The following is a 27951-nucleotide window of genomic DNA, read 5'->3' as shown; positions in this document are numbered from 1 at the left end:
AAAGTGCTGTTTATTGAAACAAAATTTTCCTTCCTTTTTTAGTTTAAAGCTTTTCTCTTACCTCCATTTCCCAGAGTATCTCATACATTTATTTAACTGAATACTATTTAGGTTTGCTGTGTCTGAGGAATATTTGAAAATCTTAAGCATGACTTATTTTTTTCCTATTAATTTTCTGTGAGCTATGACACTGGAAAGCTCTGAATTCTTGTTCTTTTTTTAAAAAAAGTCTTTTTTCTTATTTATGTTTGTGAAAAGGTCTGCCTAGCGCGTGTTCTGTTTCACTAAGCAGTATGCAGTGGGTTCTGTAGCACTGTTTCAGGATCACCTCAGGAAGCTCATTTACCCCAAATTCTTTGCCCTCTGCTTTGAGATTTGCAACTTCGCTCTACTTAAAGCGTGGTGCCATCTCACGGGAGTACTAATTCATGTCTGTGATATGTAGGGTTATCCCAAAATCGCTCAGAAAATTCTAGCCGCAGATTATCAATGCTTACAAATTTCAGGGATGGTTTAGTTACGCTTACAACTTAAAATATGCAATGACTCATTAGAGGTAACGAATACCAACGTCCGTAGCACAGACTTACAAAAAAAAAGGAGAAAAACCAGTGGAATCGCTTTCAAAACTCCAGCGTTCTTTTCGAGTTTCGGGAGTCATGCCTTACATTCGGATTACAAAGTTGACTGGTAGATAGGTGCCAAAGTGCTTCTCAGAAGTACTGCTTCACTGCGTTTATTTGATCCTTTACACAGATTTCCCAAGAAAATAGATTTTTATCAACCTTTAGAGTACAGAACCGACACTGGCTGGTAGTCTGCTGTGTATTCTATCAGTGTTTGTCTTTACGCTGTGCATTCAATGTCTTTTGAAAGAAGCTTTTAATGTTGCAATTAGGAGCTCGCTGTGAACGTTTTGTCTTGACGGGTGACCTGTACAGCCACACGATACCCACAGTTATACCTGTACGTGAACTTCATCTCTGGGAACAATAAGAGACATTAGGCATAAACGAGACCTGGCTGGGCGTGCTCGTGGCAGGGAGGGGAGGAAGGGTACAGCTGTGCCCTTGTGGTTGGTGTCCTGCTGGTGGTGCCCAAGGTTCCAGGTAGCGGGAGGAACTCTGCTCTGAAGGGTCCTTGGTGCTGTAGGGCACAGCTCCGTGGTGGACAGCTTGGCTAGAAAAAGAAAGAAAGAAAGAAAAAAATCTGGTTTGTGGCCGCTTCTTCAATTGACACTTTCATTTTGCTTCCACTTTTAATCCAGGGACATGACTTTACGCACACAGCAGGACATGAACGTAGCTGCTGAGTTCTGAACAAATAAATCCATTCATACTTCACTGAAGATCTCTGTGCTCCCAATGAGCTGTAACCCTTTTACTGGCAAAAATGGGGTAAATACAGATGGCTTCAGAAGGTGTTGTTTGAGATCTGATGCAAAAATTGGTCATGTGTAAAACATGTTGTCTGTGTGTTACCCTTTAACCTCACCTCCCGCGGGTTCTCCCAGCGAAGTGGGGGCAGCTCTGGTGTTGCTCAGAGACTTCGTGCTGCCGACAGCACAGGGCACTCGCGCAGCCTCGCATCAGGAATACTGAGACAACTTATCTGCGTCTTTTAAAACTGCCTTTGGCTGTCCCCCATTGTTTAAACATTGTACTGCTCCGAGTTTCCTGATTTTTAACAGCGTAATTCAGTGTCACTTGAAAAGGATGTCAGTAGTTTAAATGCTTCTTAATTGGTACAAACGATACACCCGGAGCTGTTCTGGTACAAGTGTGCTCGCAGGGCATTTTGACCTTTACTTTTCTTTTACTTGTAGAGCATTAATTGTGCATGCTGAGGAGATGCCCGAGCCAGCAGCACTTGAAGTGTCAGCGAGGGCAGGGCAGGGGGGGAGTGATGGTAGTGCCAACACTCTCGCGGTGTTTACTCACAGGCAATGGGCAGTGACTGTTGTCCCTTTAGCGCTGTAGCCATGCGGCGGGTGGGTAGGAGCTCTGGGGGGTGGCCCTGTCCTGTGGCTCCCAGGAGCAGCTGCTCCCTCGCTCTTGACTTCAGCCGCGGCTGCTGAAGGGCGGCGGGCAGCCCAGCTCCGCTCACCCCTTCTCCATGTGGCCACAAGTGTTTTACCTTGGGTTGGAGGGTAAGAAGTTTGTGTAATGGTATCCTGGGAGACTGTGGGTAGGACTGCAGGTGCTGTAGTGTTTCAGAGCGGAGACCGTGCCCGGGAGCTGCGGGAGTTGTTGAACTAGCGCTGTCAGTTGGGGGGGTATTCTGAAACTGCACCGTGAGGACTGAAATCTGCCACTTTGTACCCTCCGTTTGAGATTTTAAAAAAGCAGGTGTAGCTTTCAAATACCGGCTTTGGGTGTGCTAACCTAAAACGTAACCAGAGAGTGGTAAGACATTTCCTGTTCATATTAGCAGTGGACAGAATAAATAGGGTTACCGGTTTGCTCTTTTTTCCAGCTTCTCCTTTTTAACCTTTTTTTAATACATTTACTTTTATTAGGAACACTTGGTACAAAACGCAGAAAGCTGCAATATAATGTTGAATGGGCAAAATGATTCAAGTAGCATCCTTGATGGAACATCATTTACCTCAGATACTCAACCAGCAGTACTACTTTTTTTTTTTTTTTTTTTTCCTTTTATTTTATTTTTTTAATGCCGTTTCAGTCCATATACTATTCGTTACCTCTCAAGATTTTGGTAAGCAATTATTTTAACTTTACTCTTTGTATTTGTCAGTGTTTTGGGCACAGGTTGTTGTACTACTGTCAAAAGGTACTTGCTGTTTTTTCTGCAAGTACTGAAAACAAACCAACCCCCCCTCGCCCTCAATAAAGTGATTGTTAAATATTGTACAAATAAAAATGTATACTCTTTCTCCCCTATTCCCCCAAAAAGTTAAAATAAAAAATGTGACTACTATGACTTGCATATGCCTTTTTTCAAATTGCAACACGGTGGGAGGAGAGGCTGGTGGCGGTTCCTGCAGGTGCAGTGGTTCCCAAGCTGCTGGGCGGCTTTTGTGGGGAAAAAGAGAACAGAGAGGCCGTGCAGTTGGAACTTGGCAGAGAAGCAAAGGCAGAATCTGCGTCATCTTCAGCATTTCTTATGGAGAACTCTGTCCCTCCTGGTCAGGAAGGGGTATCTCACAGTGCTGTAGACAGGGGTCTGGGTTCCCTCCTGAGCCAGGTTAAGGCACATTACTGAGCTTTTGTCCTTTAGCTTAAATTAGAAGCCATCACCTTTCTTCCTCCCCAAAATGTTAAATTTCATCAACCAGACCTTTACAGATCTCTGGATATGATGTAACCGCTATTGGAATAGAAGTGGATTATTATTTTTTTTTTCCAGCTTGGGTTATTGCTGCTGCCACAGCCCGCACAGCAACTGTCCCTTTTCCAGCGCACGGGGTCACTGCTGTCCATGGCTGGAGCAAGGCTGTGAGCGAAGGCAGGGATGGCAGCAGCTGCTGCTCAAAGTGCCTTAATCGCTTATTCCTGATCTTCCTGAGCCAGCAGGTGCCTTCAGCTGTTGGCTGCAGCTCCTTCAGTCAGGCACTGCAAGTGCTTCTGCAGAAAACCTTGCAACACTTTTTTTTTTTTTTTTTAGTTCCAGTTGCAATAGTGTTCCATCGTAACGGTGTCAGGGAGGCTGTCCAAGGCATCGCTTACAGAAGTAGATCATAAAGTTATCACAGTCCTGTTTTGCTGCTTTTCAGTACACTGCTCTGCTCTTTGAGATGTGTGGTTGTGTAGACAATTATCTTTATGAAGCAGCAAAGGGTGCAAAATAAATAAAATAACCCTTTGATAAAAAAGAAGGGGTTTGCATGAAACCAGAGCAAAGGAGGCCCCATGCATGAACAACCATCACTGAAATGTCTTCAGCTTTTTCACAGGGTGACGCCACGGGGCTGCTAAAAATGCAGATGACATCATACAGTCATACAGGCTTTAAGGTAAGCATGAGCTCACTTATTCTTGACTGGGGACAGAGAAGGCCATGGGCCCTACTGCATCGCCCTTTCTCACACACATCAGCAGGGCTCAGTCACCTCGTCCCTGTCTTAGACTGAGCAGTGTGGGACCAGGCCAAGGGCAATGCCTGCCTGGAGAGGAGCATACTGCTGAGCTATACATACTTCCAGTATACATTATTATATACCTTCCATACATATCTGTCCCTAGAACAGCTGCAAAACCAATTCCTCACCCTGCAGAGTTGATGACTGCAGGTCTGTGACAGCCAGGGCCGTGTTTCAGAGCTGCCCGATGCAGGGAGACGCCTGCCCTGCTGTCAGCCCAGGCAGGGTCAAGTCACCCCTCAAGCACCACGCTGGTCACTGCAGGAACCAGCCGAATGAGCCCGGAGCTGGGTAAGGGAGGCTGTTTTGCACAGAAATATCACTTAACAGATAAAGCCAGTTGTCATTAAAGGTGTAAGTCAAGTCAAATTTGAGAAAAAAACATACACTAAGCATGAGCTTTAACCTGCATTAGAGATGGCTCTTGCAGCACAAGACCCAGAGCTGTTGGTGGCAGTGTGCCACCACAGCGGTGTCTAAAGCAGTCAATCCCAGAGTGAGAAACCCCACAGAGCTTTGATTTCTACAAAGCAGAGGTTGTGTGTGAGAGAAAAAGCAGAGAGCTGAGCTAAACTGACTGGGCATTTCAGTTAGTCACATTTATGGCCATCAGAAGATGACAGGGTTATAGTTCTCCTTAAAAAACAAAATCAATCAGCAAAGCAACCTTCTTCCAAAAGTTTATTAATTTGAACCCTGCTGTAGGCAAACATTACATCTCTTAAAACTTACAGTTAACTCCAAACTTTGTGATGTAGGTGAGATACTGCAAGTTCCAAAAAGTTCATAACCAGCTGAGTGAGGACGCTGCCCACTGCTTGACATCTGTTGGGCAGTTGGGATACGCCTGCAAAGCATCCATGATTTGGTTATTGTCCAGCAGCAGTCTCATTAAGAGGTACTCTCTCTGCACACGTACAGATGGTCTCTCTATAGGTTTTACTAACTCCAGTTGTAGTAAATGTTCAAATGCCTAAAAACAAAAGAAGAAAAAAATTAGGAAATAGAAGATGATAACATCATTCTGGGCTGCACCACTCATTCTGAATGACCTATGAGACACTGACAGGCTGAGAGAGTTGGGGTTGTTCAGCCTGGAGAAGAGAAGGCTCCAGGGAGATGTTATATAGCTTCTTCCAGTATCTGAAGGGGACCTACAGGAAAGCTGGGGAGGGACTTTTTACAAGGGCACGTAGTGATAGGATGAGGGGGAATGGCTTCAAACTGGAAGAGGGGAGATTGAGATGAGATCTGAGGAAGAGCTTCTTGCCTGTGCGGGCGCTGAGCCCCTGGCGCAGGTTGCCCCGAGAAGCTGTGGCTGCCCCATCCCTGGAGGTGTTCAAGGCCGGGTTGGACGGGGCTGGGAGCAACCTGGGCTGGGGGGAGGTGTCTCTGCCCAGGGCAGGAGATGGGACTGGATGATCTTTAAGGTCCCTTCCAACCCAAACCATTCTACGATCTCTGCAGGCAGACATGAAATCCCAGCTCTGCTTTACCTTACGTCCTTTTGCACAGACAGCAAAGCACACCTACCAGCACCGCGAGCTGCAGCAGAACGCACTTCTCTTATTGAAGAAATAGTATTTGCAGTGTGATGTACATATATACAACTGACTGGGAATGACTGTGTCGTTCAGGGACACAAACTGGAATAGTCTATTACAAGTGCTGAGACAGCATTGCATCATCTCCAGTTTAAGTGCAATTGAATAGTGTCGAACCAGAAGCCAAGGCTGCTCAGCTCAGGCATTGCAAGACTGGAGGACAGCTTAGACTACAGAATTGCTGGTCCTTGGGTTGAGTCCATGAGCTGAAAACAGCACCTGCACGACCCCTGTTTGCTGGCTACACCACAGCAGGATTATGCCCTACCACCAGAGCCTGGGAAAATGACGTTAGCTGAGTGACAGCCCAACAGCTCAGAAAGCCAACAGGGAACAGGTTTGTAACCAAAATACTAGTTTTCAATTTGTACTTCAGGCTGTAGTTGGTTGAGGCAAACCCAGGCCTATTAGGCTATTATGCCATGTACCAGTCAGACCTACTGGGACTTGGATTAAGAAAAGCAGATTTTTTGATGTGGTAAGATTAAATTAAATTTTGGAGACATCACTTCTAAACAGCAGAAGTGAACAAGCAAGCTGATGATACCTACACACAGACACTCTCTTTTTGGAAGCCATTTCTGATACTGTCAGTCTTGCCGAAACCCAGTCCTAAATCAGTTACGCTTACTTGAGAGTCCTTACCCCGCTACTAAACTCCTCCAAGTGTGACTGGTGACCAGCTTGGCCCAGCCGTGAGCTCCCCAGGGAAGACAGGGGGTGCGTGCCCAAAATCCCCGCCTTGGGTGCCTGTTCCACAGAGGGGGACGGGACACTCTTGCTGCCCTGAAGCACCCACTTGCTGTTCTACTACTCAACCCGTGCACCAGAAAAAACCCCAACATCTAAATACTTCACAGAAAAAAAAAAATTTTACATTTCAGGCTTACCTTCATGACAACTGGTTTTTCAAAGTTGTACATACAATGCGCCTTCCTCTGTATGAACTTCTGGAATTCTGCACCAGTAACAGGAAAAAAAAAAAGTTAGTTAGGGGAAAGTAAGTGATTTAGTGTTTGTAAAGTTCATGCATTTCTCTCACCATTGTAAACCATCTGGAAGTTAAATGGTTCTCCTTCATAGACATCATTTAAGTGTTTCATAGCTATAACTAGGCAGATTTCCAGGACAGACAAACCTACAGGGAAAGACAAGAGCTCTAAATATTTCTCTTAAGCATATCAGAAACGCAAGCAGTTCACATACTATTTTTATTCCTCTATTTTTATACACTGTAAGCCTCACCTGTTTGTGTTATGTATCTCCCTAATGTAAAAAAAGAATAAAAATATATCCATAATTGGAGAGGCTGGATAAGACAACATCTGTTTTCCAGATATTTGAAGCAAGAATGTTAAGAAATGGGCCTGCTTCCATGAAAAAGCAAGAAATTTAAGTATAAAGAAAAAACATCCTTGCAGATTGTATGTCATGATGAATTTTTAGCAGCACCGAGACAATCTCCGTGCTACTGTACAGCATGTCATGAAATGAGAGTTTGAAGAGGTTATTTGCTAGTCAAAGCTAAAGAAGTGATACAGGGAATTTGCTCCACCGTACTAAGGAGACACTGAGAATCACAGGGCCAAGCCAAACCAAAGCCTGTAAAATCTGGAAGCCATAAAGAAGCAATGGGCTAAGGTAACTTTTCCTGATCAGGGAAGCAATTCCTCCTGTAACTACATTCGGGCTCCATCACCAGGAGACATTTATTTCTTCTCACTGTTTGCACAGGTTCCAAAATGCTTATCTGAGAAAACTTAAGCATAGTGCTCAGGACATCCCGGCTGCTGAGGTTCAGAAAGGGAGAGCCCCCGGGCCACGCGAAGGCCGCAGCAGCAGCACACCCAAACAAGTTAGAGGGGTCAGTACAGCACTAACAGAAGCACAGTTAAACACAGGTAAAAGCATGCCGCTGTAGTTCTGAGAGTACAGAATTCAAGTACACACTCAAATTTTGTACATATGCCAGCACAGACTATTGCAGTTCTTGGAGGGTTTCTTGCAGCATCCCCCAGCTCCCGGCGCTGGCAGGAAGAGGTCAGCATCGTCCCTTGCTCCATTACTTAAACAGGCCAGAGCCGCTGCCCAGAGCAATGCCTCTGCCCAGGCCACCGCTGCTTCCCTGGCGACACTGCAGTACCGCTGCCTGAGCTCCCCGCCTAGTAGGATTTATGTCAACTATTCTGTATCTCCATTTCTGGTTCATTCGGCGTGGTTACATCCACACACGTGTATGAACGCAAATTAGCTGGGAGCAGACTCCATGGGCAGATGGATTTCCCCATGCAGCTCATACCAACAGGGAACACAGCGCTATACAGAAGGATTTCAGGGAGGGCCTTGACACGTTCCATACTCCTAAGAAACATTTGGGGGGAAAATGCTGAGCTTTACCATGTACAATATTTGCTTTTGAGTCCATTCTGATCTGCTTGCTTGCTTCGTGAAGATCTGATGCAGCGATAAGTGGGTGACGCACAGTAACGTTACTTACAGCAAGCGTCTAAAAATAAAGCAGAAGAAATTTTTCATTTACTTACTAATTACCAGACATACTTTCTACTTGGAGATGGAATGCAGAAGAACACACTTCCCCTGGAGTCACCTACTGGAAACATTAATGAACTAACCCTACACACAGTAGGCCCATACTGAAACCCTTGTAAATAGCTGGTAGCTACAGCTACATTTTGCCAGGAAGGTTTTCCAGGCTTAAAACTTTAAAGCCTCCTCACCAGAGGAGATGATAAACACTCATTAACTCATTTACATTAATTTCAATGGATTAGCATACTTCAGTGATTGCTGTGAGAATGACTTACAACTATTTTAAACATACCTTCGTACGCAGAGCTAAAGCATGCTCACGTCACTCACTGAAAGTGCTAAAAAAGCGTCTGAAGGCGCCTCTCAGTTTACAGAATACGAGTCGCCCCTCCAGAACATTGTTAAAAGTTCAAATTGCAACTAGGCGAGACTTTAGCCAATCTTCAACTACCTGTCACAGGCAGCGAGTTTTGAACAAGTGTAAGTTAATAAATACATAGTTAACTGACCTCCTCTGACACCACTCCTGCAAAGCTATCGATTATCCACAAGCCTTTATACAGCAGCAGGCACGCTGCAGTGACCTTCACTTGCTCTTCAGGGCTTTAAATATCTGCCTTGTAGATACCTTGCAATTTAATATTAATCCACAGAAAAACTGGCTTTTACTGACTACCTCTGACTTTTGCAGGTCTGTGTGATGAAAAACTATTTATTTTGTCTGTTTAATTGAGGCCTTTCTCTGAGAACATCCAATGCTATCTACCACCAGTCTTTTCCAGTCCTCTTTGTCTCCTTATAGATGTCAATTGAGCAGCCTCAAAAAGCTGCACGATCATTCAGACTTCCAAAAGTACGGGATGAGGTTTTATACTAGAAAAGCTAAAGGGAATTCGGATAGGGAAGAAGGGGAGGGGTGAAGAAACAGACAAGCAGAGGGTTCAGAGGCAGGCAAGCAGCTGATTGCAAAGTCACCCACATGAGAGAAACTATAGGGAAACTGCATTTACCGACAGCAAAACTAGATTTTGCCAGCTGAGTTATGAGCTATCTAGTTCTACTTATGTAAAAACTTACTTATTTTGCTTTGCTAAAAAAAAATAACTTGTTCAATTCTTCCAAGCTTTTTGAGGTTGCGCACAATGCCATTGAGGGTACTGCAACATGAAACAGATACTCAGTTTCCAGTGAAAACCCATGTGTTATAATGTTTAAATTACATTTAGTTCTCCCCGTCTGACAATGCAAAGGGAGGGAGAGCACCGAATGTAATTTAAAAATTGCTGGTCATTAAAATCAAGTCCTTGCTACTGAAAAGCAGGTAATTAGCAAGAGTAGCTCCAATCTCACTGCCCATCACAAAGCTTCTTGCACCAGCTCAAATGGCAGACTCCCACAGATTTTCAAAACAAAGGAAAAATTCATTCCGCAGGGAAATTAATCCACGCTTCAGCTAATACAAAAGAATTACAGAAGTGCTACAATCTGTATTATGTACTTTTATGAGCAAGATGACTTCACAGACTGAAAAAGATCCTTTTCTAAAGGAAAAATTCAGAACATGCTGCAGAAAACAATTAGGCACTCCCGCCTCAGCTCTGGCACACCTTGGAGCTATTTAGATACCCACCAGCTCTTTTTCTGGCATTCATTCAAGCAACAGGGACCAAATTGGGTGCCGCTAAACTACAAGTAATCTGCAATCCTGTTACAAACTCACATCAACAGAGGACTACCAAAAAGAGGTCTCTGAACACGCTGCGTGTTTCAGAACTAGAGCAGGAAGTCTGCGATCTAGTTTTCAAAGTGGCTATAAACTCAGTGTTGGGAAAAGTTGTCAGCACCAAAGAGTCCAAGAACAGCCCACCACAGAGCTGAAGGTTAAAATCTGAATACTTGCACAACACAAGATACGCAGGTATGTGTAGTGGGCTTTTCACACCGACAGATATTTTAAGACAGTTAAATAAGTGTTACTTATCTTCTGTAACAAACATTATTGCATTCATGTTAACTGTATTAAAAAACAGGAGTGAGGGAGGTAGATTAAAAAAAAAAAAAAAAACCAAAACCAAAAACAAACAAACAAGAAAAAAAGGAGACCTGACCACGTGTTAAGCTTTAGCTCATTTGTTGTGCTAAGAGGAAGTTCGCTGTCAGCATTACCTCCTACTTACTGAATACAGAAGTCTTCTCTCAGAGTTAACAGGGAGGCAGCAGTCTGAGTTTTCTCCACACAGTGAGGAGGCCTTCCTCCTTCTCTCCCTTAAGATAACTGGGAAAGGTTGAAGCTAACAAGTAAAATTCTAAAAGCTTCCTAGGGTCCTTGATGCCAATTAACTTCTGTCTCAGTATTTCTAGGGATTAGTAGCCTCAAGCTTCCAGCACCTCAAGATTTAAAAGATTAAGATTGCATTTCCTGGACTAGCATCACAGTAACAGACAAATTCAGGACAGCATCTGGGCTACCTGAATTGCTCCATATGTGAAACCAGCTCTGGAAAACAAAGTGGTGCCTAATCATACAGTTCATCAAGTGATTTTATCTGATACTTTGCATAAGAAGAGATTGGAAGTGATAAAAGAAAACAAAAGCATTTCCTCTGAGTGAGTAACAAGACCGTAGATACGTGGGAACTCTCTCACTGAAGAGGTATCCAGGAGCAACTAGTCCAAAAGTGCAACTCGTCTGTACTCAGTAGCATCATAACAAAAACAACTCTGATTTAGTTTAGGAAGAAGAAGGAGCAGAAAGAGGGATGACAACAACAAATATTTTAGCTCTAAGTGACAGTTATTCCAAATGCAGCATCCTGTGCTTTTATGTCAAAAGTGCACAAACCTACACAGAGAGTTATTCAAGAGCTAAAGAAACAGGCAGGAACAGAGACAAGCCCTAACAGTGTCCAGAGCAGAACAAAGTGGAGAGCGTAAGATGATGCAAGAATACAGTAAGAGACCACAGTAAAAAAATGGCACCAAAATTTATTGATCTTTGAAGATGACAGACATTGATGAAGAGAAGCAGGTTTAGTATAGTGACAGATTTAGTGAAAGAGGACAAATGGAGGAATATTTGGCTGCAACAGCAGACTTAAAGGTAGAAAAAGTAGGTTTTAGTACAAGCTGTTTTCAGGATTCACCAGCAACCAAAAAGAATCTCAGAAAGGAAAGCATATTTGGAAAGTATTTCACCTACAGTTTTGCTTTATAAATGCAAAGACTTGGCAAAAGTTATTTTAAATACCAAAACCCCATCATCATTTTAATTAAACAGTACACCCCTACAACGTAACTGCTACAGAAATTGGAACTACTCAAATTCATTAATAAAACGTGAACTGATAAAACACGCAAGAAACCAGTGCTGTCAAAAGCCCGCTGAATAAAAAGATGTTTCAAGTAAAGCTCAGATCACTGGCTTGAAAAATAGAAGTGTTGTTTGCAGATTACTGTAAATGAAGAAGATATTATATACATATCCAAATACATACCAACAGCAAATGAAGTGAGCGCAGATCTTTGGTGTAGTGAAAAAGATTCTGCAGTGTGTCTTTCACAGTTTTATCCTCTGAGAGACACTAAAAAAAAGTTTAAGTGGTATTTTAGTCATCTCAGCAAATCATTTCAGACTCACCTAAAAAAAAATACCAGTTAGCTAACTTTCAGAAAGAGCTCAGCTTACACTTGACAATACAATTTTTCGTATCTTACCTTAACTATCTGGTCTTTTTTTTGACACTTAATTTTATCTCCAGACTTCAATAAGCAAAGATTCTCTACCACAATTTCATTTATTCTATCTCAAACTCAAATAGTGAAAGGAAATACTAGTCTTAGGTAAAGGCTTTACACTTATAAACTGGTCTTACTTTAGAAGTTTTACTAAAACCAAGTATAAATATCTTTAAATACCTGAACATTACTATTCCATTTTTGTGCAAAAGACTCATCAGGAAATTCAGAAGGAAGAGACAGCTGTTCCTTGAATATCCTAATGTATTGTTTAAAATCAAAGGAATTCATCAAATATATCTGTCGGTGAGAGAACCTTGATTTTACTCTCTTCTCTAAGAGCTCCAGGATATCCTTGGAGGGAAAAAAAAAAAAAAAAAAAGAAAAATAATAATTAAAAAAAGCAGATACATTTAGTGCATTCTTTGCTACAATAAAAACTACAAGAGAAAACACCAAAGTAAATTGTGTTAAAGAACCCAATTATTAAATTCTCAGGCTTAAAGTGTTCTAACAAGACCTTTGCTAATTATTATAATTTATGTGCCTTGAAATGCCTAACAACTAGCCATTTACCCAAATCATGTGATGCACTACATCATACAGGATAATTAGTTGCTAGGATACCCAGAAAAATTTCTCCATAGATTATGTAAATATTTCAGTTACTTAAGTCAGCATTCAAGATGTTTCGGCCTATCACAGCTCTAGACAAGCTGCCTGTTTAGAAGATACGTAGGTTGGCAGCTGTCATTTCACGTGCCTTTTGTCAGACTGAAAGAATTCAGCTTAAAAAAAAAAAAAAAAAAAACACAACAACCTTACGAGCCAATACTTACCTTCTAAGATTGTCACACAGAACTAAGCAAGTCTGCCATCAAGTTGTTGGTTGACGATAATAGAGAAAAGCTTACTTTTCTCAGAACAGATAGCAACAGTCTGGCACCATAAACAAGCTGTGGGATTCATCCATTTAAAGAAACACAGTACTACTCCCCTACCTTATAGTGGGACAGAATGATTACACTCCTCGTTTCTAGGAATTTGGGGTGGGTCACTTTTTCTCTAAGGGTTTGTTGTGTGTTGGTTTTGGTGTTTTTACTTGCACTAAAAAGAGGCTTAAGAATACAGAAATTCCTCACCAAAAAGAGAGCGATAACATTAAATAGAGAGCAAACAGTGCAAAATATAAAGAACCCTTTCGAAGTCACATGCAACAAGGACCAGTAATTTTAAAAAAAATAAACAGCTATCACTACAACCATCATACAGCCTCTGAAGACTCTACCTTAATTACATTCAAAAGTAGAGCAATATGGGGTTCTAAATAACGGGCGATAAGGATACCAGAGTCAGAACAGTAATGAAGTAAACGAAAAGATTGTCATTTACTAAATCAACTACTAACTATTATATTAGCTTCTAAAAATTTGCTCATCTAAATATCACGTAAACCAAATCAACCCCAGATTCAGGCTTCGATGAAAGATTTTAATTATTATTCTTCTTGTCATAACCTGGTTATCTTCATCACCAATCCAGTTAATTGAAAAAACAGTAAAATTTTTATGAAGTATTAGTTTCCATAGTGTTAGCAAGTAATTATTTCAAAGTATACACATAATCTGTCCACAGTTCCCTACAATGTCATTGTAAAAATCACAGCAACTTTAACATGAATCTTAAATCTATTTTGAACATACAGATTTTATAGCAAAAGCAAAGTGTTTCCTTAAAAAAAAAAAAAATTTCCTTGTCCTCAGAACAATGATTTAAACACAGTAGGTTAATACAAGTCCGTTCTTACCAACTGCTGACCAAGAAACTGAAATGCCCAAGAGCCTCTCCAAAGAGTGAACAACAGCATAATAGAAAACAGCCATGTGGATAAATGTGGCTCTTCTGCGGTAATACAGGACAACAGCCTTGTGTCTCCTTAGAAATGTAAACCTGCTCCTCTAGCAGTAAAACTGAAAGCTTTGCCTTTTTTGGTCATTCAAGTTTGCTCTCAGCACAAATTATATTTTTTGTGCCCCCCACCTCCCTTTCAATTCGAAACTCAGAAAAATGGATAGTTGAGAAAAGTCTCTTAGTAAATTAAGGAAGGTTCCAGGAGAGACAAGAAAACATTCCAACTAAGACAGAATTCTCTTTAAAACAGCCTAAAACTTTGAATGAGCAAGCACAATTTCTTACCTGTCTACATGTAAGTCCAATAACTGTTACTGGAGTCTGTGCTGACTGTGATATATCAAAGAGGTTATAGAGCAGCGTCTGATTCTTGTGATGAACAAACAAGTCAAATTCATCCAGTATAAACAAGACTGGACAACTGCTAGTTCGATCTCCTGAGACAGCAATTTTAAAAGTTAGTAACATCAGCATCAGACTTCCATCTCCACAGCTTTCACATTTTACGTATTTTCGTTTAGCTTTTCACTAAACCCTCCTTTTACGTGTGCACGGTTACAACAGTAAAAACAAAAATACACTGAAAAATAGGTAAGGTTTTGTAGTATTCTGCCAAGCATCATTCCTGGTTCCAAGGGAAGAGAGACTTCTCTAGCAAGTTTAAAAAAAAAAAAAAGCCAAACAAACAAATCACAAAACACTATTTTTAATAGCTTCAATCTGGATAAAAGAATCTGTCCTTTATAGCTGACCATCACATGCAAGTCTTTATGGCATCAGTTATGTTACATATATGTTTGTTTAATATTACATATTTTTTTTACATTATTTTGTAACCATGATACGTTCTTGGGCTAGATTTCTTCATACCACTTGTACAAGTAGGTGCACCTATATGCTAACTTTTCATTCAACTGACAAACACACACAACTGTTTCAAAAAAAGGGGCTACTAGTGTTTACCTTTCCTTAAAGCCTCAAGAAGGAACACAAGATTTTCAGCAAAACTGCCCTACGCAAAGAAAAAAAAAAGTTTACAATAGATTTTCAATGTCATTCTCAGAATTGTGTAACTACATCAAGTCCAGGCATGTACTGAAGTCCATTTCCTCCTAAACCCCTCCTTTCAAAACCAGTGCATATTTGAAAATTTACAGTGTTACTCCATGCTGTATAATCGTAACTGCTTCAGGACAAGAAAACTGATAGTTAACTCTACACTTACGTACTTATTTCCAGTCTGAAAACCCCAAATTGCCTCAGACAGGCAAAAATTAGTGATTGGAAGAATGCCTACAATAAGCTAAATTTACAAGTAGGTTTATCTTTCCTTAAATGCTATGGCATACTCATTTTCCATCTACACACATGCAAAAACTGCCACCTAACGTGTTCCACTGAGAATGATCAGTATGCCATTTTTTTAATTGGCAACCTTATTAGACAGATGAAAGCATCAAACATTCATGACAGAAAACAATGGACTGCTATGATCATCCTGCTTCAGTTACACACACATTCACACACTCTGAAGCACACAAGTTGCACGACAGGAAATACCTATCAATGAAGACCACAAGCCCTATAAAAGAGGGCAGAAAAGCCAACTTAACTCTCTAAAGGTGAGCTGCAGAAGCTAAGGAAAAGATTCTATGGACAGAAGTAAGGACATTCCTGCAAGTCAGTATGTTTCCATGCCTATGTGCAACCGAAGGGGTTAAACGGCCAAGAATTTAAAGTAGCACTCCACAATATCTTAATGGGGAAAATTATAAGGGAATTAAGCATATTTAAGATCAGATTTGCCTCCAGCATTTTTGGTAGTGGAACCGTGGACTTTGAAAGGTTGTTCTAGTTCTCTGTTGAAAAGACAACACGTTCAAACAGCTATGCTGAAATCAAATACTTGCTATTTCCTTTTATTACTGCAGCTGTATTTGGGAAAATTTTAGCTCACTACCAGAAAGGGTTTTCCATTCTCTGTATCTAAAATTCATTTGGAATAAGTAAGAAACCAAAGCACAGCCTAAGAAGCATTTCCAAAAGATAATAAGGCCTAATAAATACTATCTACACTTCATCTTGTATTCCACACTGCCTCTAACCTAGTTCTCTGGTTTCTCTTCAGTATCTTTTTAGTTTTCCAAATGCAACTGATGAAAATAAACCTCATTTATTGAGATTTCACCTTTCTCCCCTTCTCATAATTCTGCTTTAGCCAATTGGATCAGTATTACCTGTGACTCAACTATATAACCTCTGCCAATCTCAAAGGTCCTATCTGAGAGCATGGAGGACATGATGCTCAGAAGGACCTTCTGTTGTACCAGAAGATGGCCCCTCAAGAACACTCACTGAATAACAGGCAACAACCAGGGCGGCTCAGATCACTAGCCCAAGTTATTTCACATTCAAATGAGTGAAATTTAGTCTGAAGCACTTCAGTTATTCTCTTTATTACTGACTTTAGTACAAATGTAAATAACTTTATCTTTGGGAAAAGGTCAATACAAGCAAATATTTTAATATAAATTCTATGCAAAATGAGAGCTCTAGGAAGCCAGGATAGATTTCCCCATGGTTGCATATCTACTAAAGATACTGCTTTTTGGCTTGTTAACTTGCTTACTCTTTGTCTTGAAATGTTAAAGCCAGTGTTTTCAAAATACCATACCCCTCTAAAAAAAAAAATAAAATCTCTTCAGAATGCCTGATGTGCGTTTCATTTAGAGGCTTGAAGTAAATGTTAAAAGACTTCCCATTCTTCCTCCTTCTCCAAGTCAAAGCTGATGTTTTTTGAAAAAGTATCAGGATGCATTAATATCGCTCAACTAGCAAAATGTAACGTTCGGCACTTGTGTAGAAAACAAGTATTTGTTGGCATGCTTGAAGTGTTTGTAAACCAGGGTCTTCACAGGTAAGTGCTGCCACAGTTCACTCCTGCCATCATTAAATACTTTAAAAGAAAATGCTTTGAGAAGACTGAGCTAATAAGTTAATAATTTTTGCTAATAAATTCTTAAAGTCCATTCAGTCTCATCAAGCTGCATCCTATAAAGCTAGTTTTCCAAGCAAGGATTTTTTGGGGAGGTAAGCAAAGAGTATAATAAAGTTGATACTTACAAAAACTTTATCCCCAACCACATTTTCCAGGTGCAACTGTCTGGTGATCTCCTTCAGGGCCACCTTATCATTAGTCTGCAGAAGCCCTGAAAGAAAATGTTTTTTCATGAAGAACTGGCAGTTCTCATTCACTCCAAGAAGCCACATCTACAGTCACTAGAAACTTATCCAGAAGCTTCTCTCCATTTCCAGCCTTTTCAAAAATTAATACTAGACAGTAATTTCCCATACGTATTAAGTTACTTAAAGCAATTCATTCACAACTGAACTGATTTTTAACATTCTCAAAAGTCATTAGAAGCAAATGAGTTCTCTTTATACAGAGAGGTACATTTTGGACCTCACAGAAAATGTGTCCATAATCAAGGCTAGATAACAACTGCCGAAACAAAAATTTTTTGTTCAGTACATACAATATATAACAACTGAATATAACATAACACCCGAATAACGCTGTATTACTTGCCATTCAGATGAACTTCCAAGAGGTTCTCTCGAACTTGTTTCATTTCCGTAAGCTCTTTCAAGACATGATTTAATAACTGGGAAAAAAAAAATACGTAATTTCTTTACAAGAAAATTAATGTATTAACAGTAAAAGAAGTGTACAAATGGATTTATCAGATAGGAAACTGTGCAGTTTCATTAGGTAACACTGGTTTTGAGTATTTTCAAGACTAAAGTACTAAAATGACAACTTCGCATTCACTATGACTGTAGCGATTACATTTGTTCATTCTGCTGAATTATAAGGGGAGGAAATACAAAAATAACTCAAGTATTTTAGTCACTAATTTTTGGGGGTAATACCTAGGGCTTTTGCCTTAATCAAAAAAAGCTTTAAAAGTTTGACATGTGACAGAATTTGTCTCTTGAGTTAGTATAGTATTCAGCTTCATTAGATACTGTAGAACAAAAATCTTTTCCTCTTGAAGTTAGAAAGCAAGAGAATTAAATTGCATATAATTACATCAATTACTGCTTATACACCTTCGGGGTCCCACATTTACAGTCCCTCAAGAACTTGTTCTTAGTAAAAGTCATAAGTAATGTGTATTAAAATACATATAAGTAGATAAAATGATAACTTTTTGTTCACTTGCTTGTTTGCTTTTGCTTCCACAGCTGAGAATTTGCAGCTCTATGTGTACGTATACATACATATATACTTGCATTCACACACAGATAGAATTTTCTTGTCTCCAGCAGTCCTTTTTTGAGAACTAAAATATTTCACTTGATGTAGAATAAGAAAATAATTAATTTCTCATGCATGATTTGCTTACTTAAATCCTGACAGAAAGGATCACAAATTTTCATTCTTAACTATCATTATGTAAAAGGTTCTGAAGAAAATTTAAACTTTAATTAAATAATAAAACTAGTTTGAGTTTTGGTGAGAGAAGTAGGTAACCATACTGACTATTTTTGAAACGCAAAACAAGAAAGATATCAACAAATTGGCAGAATGATTGGTGTCAGCTGTATCAGATATGTTTACCATCTATTAATTTATTTCTATTCAACTTGAGAGCTTGAAGGCCCCTTGCTTTAGCACTTGGGAAGACTTCCAAAGTAATTTGTGTCATTTTTCAATCTCTAGTACTTTTCACTGTAACAGCCAACCTATTTATCACATTATATACTCATGTAAACATAAAAGACTTAGGTGTTTGCATAATACTAAAGTATGTAACACTTAAGTTAGCTGTCCCTCTTTCACATGCTTCAACTAAAAGGAGTTCCTTTAAAATACAAAGCCTACACTTGTTATGAACTACCAACTACTACTATAAAACTACCACACAATATTCTACCTCCTAGCAATTTAGGTAACAATATTCTCTGACATGTTTAGAACAGGATTAAGATACCTTACCATTCTCTACTTATAAACAGCTATGTAGAAATCCATCGCTTAGTCTACTTCTTTTCCAGTTTTTGGATGCCTTTTCAGTCATTTTTACAGCAGAGGCCCAACAGTAAGAGCAGGTTAACTTTCAAAGACTAAGCAAAACATGGCTTTAATTGCAAAGATTAACTCCTCTGTGGCAAGAACCATCACAGAATTGCAATAGGAGAAACGCTGAAAGGCGGCAGAATCTATGATGTAGTCAGATCACTAAACAACAAATCCAACTTGTTCTGATAAAATTATTTCCATTTAACATGTTTTGGATACCTGTAGCATGTCACGAAATCCGGTGAAGATGCGCAAAGTATTCCATACATACTCCTGCAAGTCATTGTGAGGATGGACCAAGTACACGTTTTTGTCAACTGCACATGAAGCTATTATATTTTACAAACTCACTAGGAACTCAGCATTTGAAAAGTTTCAGAAGACTGTTAGGAAACCAATTTCTCTACATTGTTACTCAACAGAATTAGCTCACAAGAAGTCCTAGAACCTTTTGAAATTCTACATAAACAGTTAGCAATTTTCTCTTCAAAAACAGGCAGAGATGAAAATTTAGCTCCAAAAGCTCCCAGGGCTTCGGTGAGGTTATCCACCTCATGCTTAACTTGACCTTGTATAAACTTTTAATACATGTTTATACCGCAGTCTTTCCTGATCCTCGGGGTCCAATAATGAGGGCAGAATTGCTTTCTCCATGAACTGTAGTTCGTTTCAGCAGTTCCAGCAGATGTCTGCATTGACAACAGCAATAGGTTAAAAACTTCAAACCAGACAACATTCACTGAAACTATGGAAAATTCAAAGAATCTTTAGAACATAAGAGAAAACTCGATACATTTCAAATTGGTCTCAGAGCCACCACTCAGGGCATGCAAAATGTAATGCAATAAAGTACAAAAGGCTGAGTGATCAGATCTCTTAAAATATTTTAAAATATTAAAACATGCAGAAGTCAGGAGTATCACTAATTCATAAAGTACTACAATTCTCCACCATGAAAGAACAGACTTCAATAATTATTTCTTTCTTAAAAAAAAAAAAAAAGATTGCTTTCTGTGATACCACTATAGCTCATGAAAAAGGAAGACTGGCAAACATTGAAGACAGACCCTGACACCAGTAAAAAAAAAAAAATTAATAATCTAGTGAATATATTCATTTTGACAATATTCTTAAAACTGATTACATACTAAATTTAGGCATCCAAAGCTTGTGAACGGTAACAGCAATACCAAACTTCAAGTTCATATTCTATTCCCATCCAAAAGAAGGAACAAAGAATAACTCTAAATTATCTCCAGATAGACTTATCACCTAGGACCACATTTAAAGTACTTACAAGAACTACCGACGCTTCCAATTCCAAAATGTTTACAAATGCATACATTTAATATGCTTTATTTTTACTTAGAATATTGACATCATGCAATTGCTTCTAAATGAGTAATAGAGTCCCCATGGAACAGGCGCAGCAAATGCATGCGTTTCCGCTCACTATTTGAGAGCTATCTATAGACAAGAGCCCTGATAAACCTTGAGAAGGAAATACTAAGAGTTGGGAAGTTGATCGTGTTTTCTCTCCAGTATAATTCAGCAACAGCAGCATATTAAGTAAAAGCCAATCTGTAAACTGTTTTTCAGAATTCCAATGCAAAAAGGGGAGGCTTGTTTTGTAGAATACTAACATCACAGAAATACATTTTCTCACGACAATAAACATGCCTATGTGAGCTCTGCAGGTATATTACGCTACACTTTTTTTAATAACACAAATTATATTTTCCTTCTTGTAAAGGAAAGGAAACTAATGCTCACATCAGGTGATTCAACTTGCATAAAGTTACTATTGGAAAAATTGATTGTTTAAACCAAGTTCTTCAGGCACGTTTGTCATTTTCAGAATTTGACCTGCATTTATAAAAAGATTAATATTAGGATAGTATTATTGTCAAAACAGGTCCCTTCTTTCTAACTTTAACCTCCGCATCTGGATGACCCCAAGAAGATTTGTTTTAAATATGGGTCTCTACATCAGGAAACATGATGTTGGCACCCAAGGTTTAAGATTTACTTTTAACACAGCTTAACAATAAACAGGAGAAAATCTGAGCTGGAGTGCAGGGAGCTCTGCCTGGGGATGGAAAAGGAGCCAACCGAGAACTTATAGGTCAAGATTAAAGGGAGGGCAGGGACAGGGGATGTTACAGTGGGTGTCTGCTACAGGACATCTGACCAGGAAGACCGAGTGGATGAAGGTCTCTCTAGACAGATGGGAGGAGCCTCATGTTCACAACCCCTAGTCCTCATGGGGGGCTTCAACCGCTCCAATATCTGTTGGAGGGACAACACAGCAGGGTATAAGCAATCCAGGAGGTTCCTAGAATGCATTGACAATAACTTCCTTCTCCAAGTGATAGAGGAACCAACAAGGAGTGGTGCCATGCTGGACCTCGGTCTCATCAACAAGGAGGGGCTGCTGGGGAATGTCACAGTCAAGGGCAGCCTTGGCTGCAGTGACCATGAGTTGGTGGAGTTTGAGATCCTTAGGGTGGTGAGGAGGGTGCACAGTAAGCTTGGACTTAAGGAGAGCAGCCTTTGACCTCTTCAGGGATCTGCTTGGCAAAGTACCATGGAATAAAACCCTGGAGGGAAGAGGGACCCAAGAAAGCTGGCCAATATTCAAGGACCACCTCCTCCAAGCTCAGAAACGATGCATCCTGACAAAGAGGAAGTCAGGAAAAAAGGCCGGGAGGCCTCTATGGATGAACAAGGAGCTCCTGGACAGTCTCAAACAGAAAAAGGAAGCCCACAGAGGGTGGAACCAAGAACAGGTAGCCTGGGAGGAATATAGAGAAATTGTTTGAGCAGCCAGGGATCAGGTTAGGAAAGCTAAAGCCCAGATAGAATTAAATCTGGTCAGGGGCTTCAAGGGCAACAAGAAAGCCTTCTATAGGTATATCAGTGACAAAAGGAAGACTAGGGAAAACGTGGGCCCTCTCCAGAAGCAAACGGGAGACCTGGCCACCTGGGACATGGAGAAGGCTGAGATACTCAATGACTACTTTGCCTCAGTTTTCACTGGGATGGGCTCTAACCACAGCACCCAAGTTGCAGAAGGCAAAGGCAGGGACTGGAAAAATGAGTTACCTTGAACCTCAAGACCAGCTGAGGAACCTGAAGATGCACAAGTCTATGGGACTGGATGAGATGCATCCATGGGTCCTAACGGAATTGGTGGATGAAGATGCCAGGCCACTATCCATCATGTTTGAGAAGTCATGGCAGTCTGGTGAAGTTCCCACTGACTGGAAAAGGGAAAAATAACCCTCATTTTTAAAAAGGGTAAAAAAAGAAGACCCAGAGAACTATAGACCAGTCAGTCTCACCTCTGTACCTGGCAAGATCATGGAGAAAATCCTCCTGGAAACTCTGCTAAGGCACATGGAAAATAAGGACATGGTTGGTAGCAGTCAGCATGGCTTCACTAAGGGCAAATCGTGCCTGACAAATTTGGTGGCCTTCTACAATGGCGTTACAGCATTGATGGGTAAGGGGAGAGCAACAGATGTCATCTGCCTGGACTTGAGTAAAGCATTTGACACTGTTCCGCACGACTCCCTGGTCTCTAAATTGGAGAGGCATGCATTTGACCAATGGACCACTTGGTGGATAAGGAACTGGCTGGATGGTTGCACTCAAAGAGTTGCAGTCAACAGCTCCACGTCCAAGTGGCAAGCAGTGACAAGTGGTGTTCCTCAGGGGTCGGTACTGGGACCGGTACTATTTAACATCTTTGTTGGCGACATGAGCAGTGGGTTTGAGTGCACCTCAGCAAGTTTGCCAATGACACCAAGCTGTATGGAGCGGTCGACACACTAGAGGGAAGGGATGCCATCCAGAGGGACCTGGACAGGCTGGAGAAGTGGGCCTGTGCAAAGCTCATGAAGTTCAACAAGGCCAAGTGCAAGGTCCTACATCTGGGTTGAGGCAATCCCACGCACAAATCCAGGCTGGGCGGAGAATGGATCAAGAGCAGCCCTGAGGAGAAGGACCTGGGGGTGCTCATTGATGAAAAGCTCAACATGAGCCAGCAATGTGCAATCGCAGCCCAGAGGGCAAACTGTATCCTGGGCTGCATCAAAAGTAGTGTGGCCAGCAGGTCAAAGGAGGCGATTCTGCTCCTCTACTCCATTCTTGTGAAACCTCACCTGGAGTACTGCATCCAGCTATGGAGTCCCCAACATAAGAAGGACATGAACCTGTTGGAGCGGGTCCAGAGGAGGGCCACAAAGATGATCAGAGGGCTGAAGCACCTCTCCTATCAAGACAGGCTGAGAGAGTTGAGGTTGTTCAGCCTGGAGAAGAAAAGGCTCCAGGGAGACCTCATAGCAACTTTCCAGTATCTGAAGGGCACCTACAAGAAGGCTGGAGAGGGACTTTTTACAAGGGCATGTAGTGATAGGATGACAGCGAATGGCTCTAAACCGGAGGAGGGGAGATTCAGATGAGATATCAGGAAGAAATTTTTCACTATGGTGGTGGTAAGGCACTGGAATAAATGGGCCAGGAAGCTGTGGCTGCCCCATGCCTGGAGGTGTTCAAGGCCAGGTTGGATGGGGCTTGGAACAACCTGGTCTAGTCAGAGGTGTTCCTGTCCATGGCAGGAGGGTTGGAACTAGATGATCTTTAAGGTCTCTTCCAACCTAAACCATTCTGAAGCAAAAATAGAGATTCACAACAAGAGAATTTAACTTTTTGTTTGGTCAGGTCATTAAACATAGCCTTAGAATATGCACTAAAAGTAACTCTCAGGCTCAAAAAAACAAGTGTTTCAGAAATTACAGATTTGAAACAAGGACAAGAAATCCAAAACTCAGAGCCAGACAAAAAAGCAAGCAATGATTGTATATAAACTCTTAAAATCCGAGGCAAACAATTTTTAGAAGCATTGCACTGCAAGTCATTTAAGCCTGTATAATTTAGAAAAACAGAGGTAGCAGAAAGTTCTGACTTCACCTGATTATTTTTCTACTGTGTTTAAAGTAGAAATCCCTTAGTATTTGAGTCTGATTACTCACCTGTACTGACGTTCAATCCCGAACAGTTTTCCAGTAGCATAATGGTGACAGAATCTTTCACGTAAAATTTTTTGCACCTGCAGATATAACACAAGACAAAAAATGCTTGGTGCTTCAAACAAGAACGCACCAAGCACGTAACTACTGCAATAAAATAGTAAAATATGCACGTTTCTGTGGTAATACAAGTACTCTGTAACATGTAAGTTTTAATTGTCGTCAATGATGTAGGGGTCTTGAAAGTAAGAATAAAGTCGTAGTAGGCAGAATATTTAAGACTCTTGTAGCAGAAATGAAAAAATTCAGTTCAACGATAGCAACGTGTCTTTGGTCCCTTCTGCTAGTTTCTTTCATTCACCCCAAAGGGATGGTTACATTTGTCACCAAAATTACATCAGTAGTTCATCTAATTCATAGTTCTAACTTATTGTGTAATACAGACAAGAAAACATTTCCCAGCTAACTTAAAAAATAACTCAGTTATCAAATCTTCAGGGGGTTGCAGCCTACTACCTTCAAATATTAGGAAGTATCAAATCTATAGTTTCTTTGAAGATTCAGTTCAGATACCCCATTCCTAAAGTTTGGAGGGAGGGACAGGAAGTAGTATAAAATACGACTAATATAGTAATACTGTATTAGTATACGGTAATGCTAATACATTGCTTACAAAGGATGGAATAAAGTCTGCCCAGCTTGATTACTAAAGTCCTGAAGCCCTTCAAACTGCACAGTGAATACAGTTATTTTAGATGTATTGCTTGGGATATCTCCAGATATACATCTGCACTGACTTCTATTTTCCACGTTAAGAACTGTTACTTCAAATTGGATCTGCAATTCCCAAACAGCCAACCTTCAGCATCATAGAAGATTTCTTCCTACCACTTGATTAGCAGCACACAAATTGGCCAATACCATTTTTTATAATTTTATAGGACTCTATACTACTACTTCTCCCTGTCCCTCATTTAACCTATCCCAAAATACCTGCATACTCCATCCTTTTATAACGCTTGGTGTCCAATTGTCAAACAATTCCAGAGATCACCCTGCAAACTGTGAATGAAGTGATCTTCCTTTAAAACCACATTTGAGCACCTTGCCTTTCAGTCCAAGTGAATGACCACTTGACCTAAAAACTAACTATACCATTATCATGCACATCTGTGTCATTGCTTTTCCATTCTCTCAATCTGATTTGGCTCATCCTCCCCCTGTAATTTCCCTTTATGAAAGGAAATATTTTTTAATATAAGCTGTACTTGTCTACCTAATTTTTAAGGTATTTATTCTTCTACTAAAGTCAAATGATTTGATTTCCAGAATTATTCTATTTTAATGAGCAATCTATCTGAACAGACAGCATTGTCAATTCACAAATAAAAAGGTTTTCCTCCTATAAAAGGATTTTGTGGGTAAATGAAAGAAAGATATTAGAATATAAGGAATCACTGAACCAGAAGTAATTCGCTGCAAGTTGTATCACAGTTTTTAAGTAGCCACTTTGAGAAACAGAAAATTAAATTGTAAAAAAAAAAACAAAACAAAACTTGAAAACCAATTTGGCAGCTGCTGTCCTGCCTAACCTAGGCTGTTAAAAAGAAGTCACCTAGATTCTGATTCACCCTACAAACTGGAAGATAAAGAAACTGATTAGATAAAAATAGATTTATGCAAATCTGTTGCCACAAATGGCTGTAAAAGCACAAGACCATCCTCTACCATTTTTGTTAAGAGTCCAAAAAGTAGATAGTTACTGTAACACTTGAAGCAAGCAAACATCAGGTAGGAAGCTGAAAAAAAGGACAGAACATAACTACAAAAACCATTTACAACCCTAGAAATTACATCAAGTATCTGTAAGTGCCTTTTTAACTGGTCTAGTAAAAAAACTATAGAATGGCGTAGACGGCAGAGGATGGTAAAGTTTCACAACTTAAAACCAAAGTCAGCTAATGAAGATGTCACTAACCTGTGAAATGCATTCTCCATCTGCTCCACTGCTCTCCTTTGACTTACGTTTACTCATTGCAGAAGTTTTCAACTTTAAATAAGAAAGGAAGTATAAAAGTTATACTAAATTACTGTTTTCCAAATAATTTTGTTAGTCAGAAACTCTACTTAGATGTTAGTAAAATAAACTTAGTACAGCAAACACAAGGCAGTTGCTCATGTGTAAGAACTTAAGTTGTTACGAGCATCACTTCTTAACTGATAAAGATGTGGCAGTTCGCCTTACTAGTGAAATAAAAAACAAAACCCTGAAGCATTTTTAATTCATTTCTGATTAATTAAATCATGTTTACATACAACTTCTGAACAGCATTTGCTTTAGGATGCTTTTCAATGCAATGCAAACAGTACTTAATACAACTGATATGAAAGTTTTTCTTCAAGTTTTCTTCCAAGTTTTTCTAGCAAGTTCTTAACGCTGACATTCACAAGTCTCTGAAGGAGATGCTATGTTCTGCTAAGACAACACAGCCACGCACAAGCCAATCTCGCACAGAACCAGGAGCGGCACAGCTCACGCATTTACACTTCAGATAAATTACAGTGAACAACTAAAACAATACTCTTCAAGTAAGTTCTACTAATGAGTGACATCTGAACACCTTCTCATCCGACCAACCACCCAGTGTAATTTGTTACTTTAACTGGCTTTAAGACAGGTTGAAACAATGCAGTTATGTTTCTGCAGTCAGAACAAGCTACTGGCATGTGGCAACATGCTAAGTCATGACAATTAAGTTTTTTAAGAAACAATTTGCTATTCATGTGTCATGGTTTCAGTTGCAATAGAGTTAATTTTTTACTAGCAGCTGGTGTAGTGCTATGGTTTGGATTTGGGATGAGAAATACTTTTGATAGCGCACTGGTGGTTTTGGTTTTTGCTGAGCTCTCAAGGCCTTTTCTGCTCCTCACCCCACCCCACCAGCGAGCAGGCTGGGGGGCACAAGGAGTTGGGAGGGGACATGGCCGGGACAGCCGACCCCAACTGACCAGAGGGATGTTCCATGCCATATGGCATCGTGCTCCGTGTATAAACCAGGGGGAAGAAGGAAGGGGGGGACGTTCAGAGCGATGGCATTTGTCTTCCCAAGTCACCATTACGCGTGCCGGAGCCCTGCATCCCTGGAGATGGCTGAACACCCGCCTGCCCGTGGGGAGCAGGGAACGAATCCCTTGGTTTGCTTTGCTTGTGTGCGCGGCTTTTGCTGTACTTATGAAACTGCCTTTATCTGAACCCATGAGTTTTCTCCCTCTTACTTTCCCAACTCTTTCCTCAACCCCAGTCAGCGGGACCGAGTAAGCGGCTGCGCGGTCCCAGTTGCCAGCTGGGGTTAAACCACGACATGTTTATACCGGTGCAGTATAACAATAACCACAGCGTCTCTCTTAATAAGCAGCACGAGTAAAAACCAATTCTCCTTCTTTCTGCTCACAGAAAGCCTCCAAGACTCGCTCCGCAACAATTTACGTTTATTTTACGACACCCGTTTCCCCTCTTCTCCCAGTTTTGCTCCTTCTATCGCAAGGCCAGCACCGTTCAGCCCCCCGGGCACGGCAGCTCTGCCTGCAAGGGGCGAGAACTGCTGAGAAAACACGCACAGATGAAGCGGCCACCCGAGAGCAGACGCACCGGAGCGCAAGGCCCGGGAACGCGAGGCCGACCCCAAGCCGTTAGGTTAATTAAACCGAATTAGCAGCAGGACCACCGGACGAGGAGCGTGCCCCTTCCCGTTTTCTAACCGGGACTCAGAAAGTTACACCGAAGCAGCGGAGCCATCAGGTGCCGCCCGCAGCCGCCGCTTCCAACCTAATCCCCGAGCCGCGCCGAGCGCCCGGTGCGCTCCGGAGAGGGGAAAGACGCCACTCCCGCCTCAACCCCGCGCCTCAGGGACAGCCGGCGACGGCTCCGCG

At 40.8% G+C, this 27951-nt stretch overlaps 1 protein-coding gene across 2 annotated transcripts; it reads right to left on the bottom strand.

Annotated features, from left to right (window-relative positions):
- Nucleotide 1: 1 nt before the first annotated feature.
- Nucleotides 2–27694, bottom strand: ORC4 (origin recognition complex subunit 4). 2 transcript variants are annotated; one of them, XR_014269219.1, is made up of 15 exons: nucleotides 27474–27694; nucleotides 26000–26071; nucleotides 24025–24101; nucleotides 19587–19677; nucleotides 17492–17567; nucleotides 17026–17111; nucleotides 14866–14914; nucleotides 14188–14339; nucleotides 12172–12345; nucleotides 11751–11837; nucleotides 8104–8212; nucleotides 6749–6844; nucleotides 6597–6664; nucleotides 4835–5075; nucleotides 2–1179 (listed from the first exon to the last, which is right to left on the bottom strand). XR_014269219.1 is itself a non-coding variant. In XM_082483612.1 (14 exons), the coding sequence occupies exons 2-14, from the start codon at nucleotides 26054–26056 to the stop codon at nucleotides 4887–4889; spliced, it is 1311 nt and encodes a 436-aa protein (XP_082339738.1). In that variant the 5' UTR covers nucleotides 26057–26071; nucleotides 27474–27694; the 3' UTR covers nucleotides 4770–4886. The 2 variants fall into 2 exon arrangements, 1 of the variants encoding a protein (XP_082339738.1); XM_082483612.1 differs by lacking the exon at nucleotides 2–1179 and having other exon boundaries at nucleotides 4770–5075.
- Between the last annotated feature and the right edge of the window lie 257 nt (nucleotides 27695–27951).

The sequence above is a fragment of the Vanellus vanellus genome (genome assembly GCF_965231255.1).
Source record: "Vanellus vanellus genome assembly, chromosome: 5".
NCBI lineage: Eukaryota > Metazoa > Chordata > Aves > Charadriiformes > Charadriidae > Vanellus > Vanellus vanellus.
Note: the sequence above shows the minus strand (reverse complement) of the source record. Positions and strands in the feature narration are given on the sequence as shown.